Source organism: Mytilus galloprovincialis, chromosome 3 (assembly GCF_965363235.1).
Source record: "Mytilus galloprovincialis chromosome 3, xbMytGall1.hap1.1, whole genome shotgun sequence".
Classification (NCBI taxonomy): Eukaryota; Metazoa; Mollusca; class Bivalvia; order Mytilida; family Mytilidae; genus Mytilus; species Mytilus galloprovincialis.
The window spans coordinates 85,312,331-85,320,225 of NC_134840.1; the positions used below are offsets into that span (position 1 = coordinate 85,312,331).

Sequence of the window (7,895 nt, forward strand, 5' to 3'; positions counted from 1 at the left end):
CAAGAAGTTCTTCTGTCTCACTCCTTTTCTGTGTAATTTAAGATTTCAACTTGTGCAAATAGGGTTATAGTTTAAACAGAAACTATATAACCTGGGCACTTAAGGATCTATTGAATAACAAACGTAATAATTAGACCTCACAGACAACGCATCATTAATAAAGTTGGTGAAAGTGTGAGGTTACCACCAGAATTGGAAAGTAATATATCGTCTCTCATAGTAGCACACGTCTACGCACAAACACATTAAATCAGACAAGACCACATACTTATACAGGCAGTTATGGTAAGTAAATAAGGTTCCAACTGCCTCAAACAAAGTTTTACATTAAATTAATTTGTTATTCTTTTAGGTCCCTGTTGATCTCAAAGCTCCTCAAGTATACACGAAACTATATAGCGTTGGGTTTTTTTTTTTTAGATATGAGAAGATATGGTATTAGTGCCAATGAGACAACTCTCCATCATAGTCACAATTTGTATAAGTTAACAACTATAGGTCAAAGCACGGCCTTCTACACGGAGCCTTGATTCACACTAAACAGCAAGCTATAAAGGTCCCCAAAATGACTAGTGTAAAACCATTCAAACAGGACAACTAACGGTCTAGTTAGTCTAAACGAGAAACACTTATGAACCACATCAACAAACGACAACCACTGAATATCAGGTTGCATAAAATTGAGAATGGAAATGGGGAATGTGTCAAAGAGACAACATCCAGACCATAGAGCAGACAACAGCAGAAGGTCACCAACAGGTCTTCAATGCAACGAGAAATTCTCGCACCCGGAGGCGTCCTTCAGCTGGCCCCTAAACAAATATATACTGGTTCAGTGATAATGAACACCATACTACTTCCAAATTGTACACAAGAAACTAAAAGTTGAAATAATACATTTCTAACAAAGGCCAGAGGCTCCTGACTTGGGACAAGCGCAAAAATGCGGCGAGGTTAAACATGTTTGTGAGATCTCAACCCTCCCCCTATACCTCTAGCCAATGCAGAAAAGTAAACGCATAACAATACGCACATTAAAATTCAGTTCAAGAGAAGTCCGAGTCTGATGTCAGAAGATGTAACCAAAGAAAATAAACATAATGACAATAATACGTAAATAACATCAGACTACTAGCAGTTAACTGACATGCCAGCTCCGGACCTCAATTTAAAACTGATTAAAAAATTATTTCTTCCTCATATGAATATCAGGCACAATCCTCCCCGTGAGGGGTTTAGTATCATACCATCATAACATATATGAGAAGAACATAACCCGTGTCATGCCAAAACCAAGGTCCTTGCAGAGAATTCTTTACACATAGATAAGTCACTTGTTTTTTCTATGATGTGCTAGCGTTTAATGTTTACAAAAATTCCTAAGCATCCAAGAAAGCTTGTACTGAGTCACTTAAGTCGAGCGCACCTTAGAAGGTTTACTTGATTTGTTTTAAAACCAATATCTAAATTTATAAACTTGTTTTAAGGAAATCATCGCCAGCACTGCATGCCATTATCCATTATCTATCAATTACCGAATTTTCAAATATGAGAGTACAAGGAGAAAAGCAGTGGATTTTCTATCAAATTTCTATATGTTTAGCATTGAATCAACACATGGGTACATCCTTAAGGATTATGTACCCTTGTGTTGCTTGTGTTGATTAAATGTTGAAAAGATGTTTATTTTTTATAATTCTATAATACATTGTATATAGAAGAAAGTTCCCACCATTTGGATAGAGTCACGATATCTAGATCACAGATACACGGTCTATTGTTAAACTCACTTTCGTGGCGGTCTATTTTTGTTTGTTGGAGAAGCTGGAGATATTCACTGACGACCGACAGGCAATTACTAAGGTGGCAGGTACCAGTTTTGGTGTACCAGAACATGTGTACCACGCAGAAATTTTGTTATAGTTAAGCATTGAGGTATATAATTGCATCATGTGGACTAAAAAAATAAATGAATGAAAATTCTAGGCTAGTGTACTACACAAGTAAGTAGACAGGTTAGGGATTTCCTTAACACATCATGCATGGGTCCAATCAGATGTCAAAATTGTGGTCTCCTCACTTGACGGTATCCAATAAAAGTGGGGAAAATATTCATTTTTTTTGTAAACAAAAATAGCTTGAGATTTTGATGGTAAGGATATGTTCGGACAAGGCTCTAATTCACTAAATATCCTTTATCTCTTGAATTTTGCCTAAAATTCTTGTCGGCTTTTAGCAGGATTCTGCAGGTGAGCATTAGATTGGTACCAAAGCATCACATTTTTTACCTTATTTACAATGCATTTATAAATTTTAAAATCTCCATGTTGGACAGACACCAACATTTAAAGGTTTTCTATATATTTACATAAGCACGCACACATCTTAGTTCCTTGAAACCATATATTTTATTTGTATATAAGCTTGAATGAATTTTCAAGAAAATAAAATCATAAATCCATGAAATTCTAAAGATTTATTGTAAAATAACTGGTTTCTGCCACCTAAGATTTAAGTCAAACGCACCTGATACATGCGGGGGTTGAGGTAATGATATAGTAGTTGAACTACTTAGACCATTACCTCTTTATTATAATATATATTGAGTATAAAATTATAAACTACTAAAGCCGTTATTTGTATCAACATATACATGCAGAAACTATATAATGCATTGGCGGATCCAGGGGGGGGGGGGGGGGGGGTTGGAACCCCCCTTTTTTGGCCGATCAATGCATTTGATAGGGGACATATAGTTGGAACCCCCCCCCCCTTTTTAAAATGGCTGGATCCGCCACTGTAATGTCACGAATATTACACTGTGTAATCTGCCAAATATGAACATGTCCGAAAGTTTTATTGGTAATCTACGTTGTATTAGCTGATTTCAAAACACTTTGATGGGAATTACTTTTCTGCTGGACTTTCAACTTGGAGAAACAGTTAGCCCATTTCTACTTATTATCATATTTTTCTTCTAGAAATTTACCTAGAAAAAAGTTACAAACCCATATCCTTTATAATACATCCGCCATGGAGATGAATAGTCATAATTTACAATCTTACTTCAACAAGTAATATATGTATATATAGTGCAGATAATTATTCAATGGTCTATAAATCAGATTTAAAGTTCACTTAGCAAATATCTAATGAGTATTGCCCTATAAATCTATATGATAAAAAGTTTATTTAGTATAACGTTACACAGTACTGTTGTTCGCAAATAGACGAAAAGTATGAACAAAAGAAAGAAAGTAATTCTATGGATTGTTCTAGCCATTGTATTCTGGCATCCAATACCTTATTAACACCTGGATACATTGCTGTCCATGGTTTCTCAGCTTCCACAACAACTGAAATACGATATCAATTAAATTAAAGATTATTCACGATAAGAGTCACTCTAAGCTTTCAAAAAATTACAACGTGTTTAAAAATACCATTTAAACGGTTTATTGTCTCACTATATTCTGTATATTTGTAGGTTACAATTTTTCTTGGATTTATGAAAATTTATATTTTGTTGATTCTTGATTTCGTAGTTTTGACACGTCAGTAGAAAACTTGATATATTTTATTATAAAAAAAATGACGATTGGTCATTGCCAATAAAGTCCACAAAAATAAGTACCTAAGAAATTATGACGAATTTAAAGATAAGTTTATATTATCATTTTATTGGATCATTGATTCAAATAGGATTAGACATAATTTCACAAATTTATTTATAGTGTCTTCTCATCTATAGAGATAACAGGCATTGAACATTTTGCCACACTTTCACACATGTATTCAAAATCTTGAAAACGTTCTCTTTGTTTGTAATTGTTTTTATACTACAATTGTCAAATTGTGGGTTTACAAAATGAGGCCCGTCTTATCCTTCAATTTCCGTTGAGCTGGAAATAATGTTAAACGGTTATGGTGATACATAAACCAGACAAAGAACTTTCAATGATATCTTTAAACCGAGTGTAATAATTCTCTATTGAATCGTGGTTTCAATACTATAGATTTCTATTGTTTCGTTGTCCTCAATCAATAGTATTCCCCTTTAACATACAATTTTATTAGAAAACTCTTATTGATTTTTCTCTTTCTGCATCAAATTTTCAATATTTAAATTTTAGTATTGAATGTGTATACATTGTTTACCATTTAGGACCAAATTCTGCTGTAATGTTTTATGCAAACAGGGTTTATATAGATTATGTCAATACATATATTCAAAAAAATGTCCATAACTAAACAATATTATCCATCAAATGTTTAATTTACAAAGTTTCCATTTTATATTAATTTATTAGCTTTATAAATTCCCTTGAAGTGATAGATTAATAGCATAAAGCCCAAGTTCATTTACATTTGTATAGAGAATGCAGATATAAATTTCTCAATGTTTTCACACTTGGCAGTTGCGTTTATATATACTATATAAATTGTATAATGTTTGCTTACGTATTGTGGCTCCTATCGACAGTTGATAGACTATTGTAAAAGAAACTAAGCACAAGTAGAGAGTGATTAGCGAATTTAAACTTTCATTAGTATTTGCTTGGATGCATCAAGCAAAATTATACTTTCACTCTTAAAAAATGCTTTGAACTCGGAGCTAGACTTTAAAAAGGTTAAAATATTGCAATATGTTACATGTGCAAATAGCTTTGAAGTTTGGTCGAGAATTTGAATAAATTAAAGGATATTATCGCATTCGAAATAAAAATGAAACAGAAGAACAGAGTTTTGAATATCAGTCCCGAGCTGAAATTCAGAAAGATTCGAAGAGTTTGTGAAAATCAGATGGAACACCATTTACATTCGATTGACAAGAAATGCAATATTCAAAAGGATAAGATGGAAAACTCTATCAAATTAGTGAAGAAACAATTGGAAAATTTGGAATTTGAAAATAGCAGAGCAGGCGTAGCTCTTCCTAGGATAACTTCAAGTTCAATGTACGGTAGATTATCAGTGACCCCAGATTCACGTCAGAGTATACGAAGGAGTGTTTCTTGTGTTTATGGAGTCCTTAGAGACCGACAGTGTCCACATTTCCCCTGCACAGCTCCAGATTCTTATCATACGATAGGATTTAGACTCGAACCCGAAGATACAACGTGGGTGTCTTGGAAAAAGAAGAAAAAAGATCTAAGTGACGTAGTACGGTTGTCTATGGAAAATTCCACGTTGCTAAATGCTGGAACTTCTCGTCTTCGTTCTGAGAGACGAGAGGAAATTCTAAAACAGGAAATGAAAAGGCGTCGAATGGAACAACTGAAACAGAAACCGCCTCTATGGGAAACAAACTATGGAAAACCTACGCCTATAAGACGTATAAAATATCCTGTTCGATTATTACCATTGGACGAAAGTTTATGATGGAATATTTCTTAGTTCATATAATAAATCGGTAAATACGTGTTCTTTTTTTTTTTATCATATTGTCATCATTATATTCGACTTTCGTAATATAATGATTGTTGGTTGCTTAACGTCCAATTTCAAGACTTTCGTAATTTGTTTTCACAGTTTACAACATTTATGTATACATTTTATTGGTTTCTTTTATTTCTTTACGAATGTGATTTAAAATACCAGACTCGGTAATTGAAAAAGAAAAGTATTATTGTCAATTTTATCACAACTATTAAGACTATTATGTCAATAGGGATTGTTTATAACTTCCCAACGTATGTGTACAATTAGTTTTTTCTGAAGTTCTGTTATAAGGAATATGACCATTGTTTACCATTCTTGTTTGAAAAATACTAGCGCCTGAGATTGTCAGTTTTTTTTTACCTGCTCCTTTTTAAATTTTCCTTGGAGTTCGGTATTTTTGTTAATACTTTTTTACATCATTGTGCCAGGTGTGGGAGAGTGAACGTGCAAAATCATGTTAAAAGAGCCATCACTATACAATAATCAGCAAAGTCAATATTGGATCTATTAGAAAAATGACACAATATTAAAAGATCCTCAAAGTTCTTGCACACGACTTCATCCAAGGTTTACTTTAAAAAAAAAATCAAATAGATACGAAAGGTCGTGGAAACTGTACATACTGGTTGGATAAGTAGAAAAAAACTTAATCCTTTCACATATATTATTGCATAAAAATTGAGAAATCAGTATTTGAGAAAAAATGAATAGTGTAAGACTATTCGAACAGGAAAACCAACGGTCTTATTTATATAAATATAACCGAGAAATTAACGTTTGTTTTCTCTTATATTTTAGTGTGAATTCACATTACACTAAGACGTGTCACGGTACTTTTTTTTATCCCAGATTCATGTATTTAGTTTTGATGTTATATTTGTTATTCTCATCGGATTTTGTCTAATGCTTAGTCCGTTTCTGTGTGTGCTACATTTTAATGTTGTGTCGTTGTTCTCCTCTTATATTTAATGCGTTTCCCTCAGTTTTGGTTTGTTACCCCGATTTTGTCTTTTGTCCATAGATTTACGAGTTTTGAACAACGGCATACTACTGTTGCCTTTATTTAATACCGGTATGATCATATATAGATAAAATTTAACTCAATTATACTTAACTTTAAAACATGACCAATGTACGAGACTTATCATGAATTACAGCTTCTCAGAAACTTGCCTTTTAAGCGTTATTCAAACATTTATATTGTGCAGAGTTTTGTGGACTGCTTTTTTGTGTTCTTTCGTTTATCTCTTACTCTGACATTGCATTATGTAATCTTAATTTTTTTTGTCTCGATGTATTACATTGATTGACCCCTTTGTTTAATACTCCTTTTATCGATATCTTTACTAAAGATTATTAAAATAAAAATTATCTAGTACATTGTAACCCCATGTGGAACGAGGATGGATTATCGTCCTTGTCGATACAAATAATTGTTATCAAATTGAGTTATCTCCCTTAAACCGGACAGATTCTTGGCAATGAAATGCAAATTGTTTCTTTTGTTCCGATATTTGATTGCGTTAGATTTCAGTTTTCAGTTTTTATGGGCTCCTGTTTTATAAATTTGCCTCGGAGTTCGGTAATTTTGTTATTCTTTTTTCCTAGGATTCCATTTTACTTCAATTCATAATCTACAACAGATGGTCCGAGACCACCATTGTCGTCCCTTGATTTTCGTTGTTCACAAATATAGTCCCTAGTGTTGACAGTGGGTTACTTGCCATTAATTTTTATACCCCTTCCAAATTTATTTCTCCATGTTCACTGCCTCAAATTGCAAGAACGGGGTTGAAATTACACTGTAAAAAAATTTGGGTCCAGAATTTTAAAGGAAAGTAGTGATTTGGTCCAGCTGAAAAAGGTTGAAAATGAGCACTTCGGAAGCTGTCAAAAGATTTCAAGACGCCCTAAACATAAAATTGGCCATATTTTGAGTTAGAGGCGATGAAGTTTTCTATAAATTTGATATAATTTGTCCCAAAAGTAGTACAACACACTGTAAAAGTTTCTTTGAGAAAGCGCAGGTGGGATTTTTTTTATTTTCATTTATGTTCTAAAAGAAATGCACTACGAATTAATTGTGTTCTCGGACCTAAGAGGTGAAATCTGTAAATATAGAATTTGTACTCTGGCAACTTCCCTAAATGATTTGATGGTGTCAACTTGTCAAATAGCATGAAACTAAAGGATTTAAACTTTTATTTTACAGAATTTCTGCCAAAACGACCAATTTTGACATTTTATGGTCAAAATAGGCATTTTATAACTTTTTCAATATTGATGCATAAATGGCATCCTGACTTTCTATCTGACAGGTTTTTATGTGTCAATATTTGTGTTTCTATGCCTTTACCTGCTTCTTTTACTTATTTATGAACTCTGAATCTACAGAAAAGAAGTTTATCTCAGATAAAATGTGCAAAATGTGTTGTATGAATGACCCTTGTCTA

The 7,895-nt window shown here is 33.0% G+C and overlaps 1 protein-coding gene across 1 annotated transcript; it reads left to right on the forward strand.

Annotated features, from left to right (window-relative positions):
- Positions 1-4,403: 4,403 nt before the first annotated feature.
- On the forward strand, positions 4,404-5,423 carry LOC143066609 (uncharacterized). The gene has a single exon (XM_076239476.1). It carries the CDS (start codon positions 4,726-4,728, stop codon positions 5,380-5,382), a length of 657 nt encoding a protein of 218 aa, XP_076095591.1. The 5' UTR covers positions 4,404-4,725; the 3' UTR covers positions 5,383-5,423.
- Positions 5,424-7,895: the final 2,472 nt, after the last annotated feature.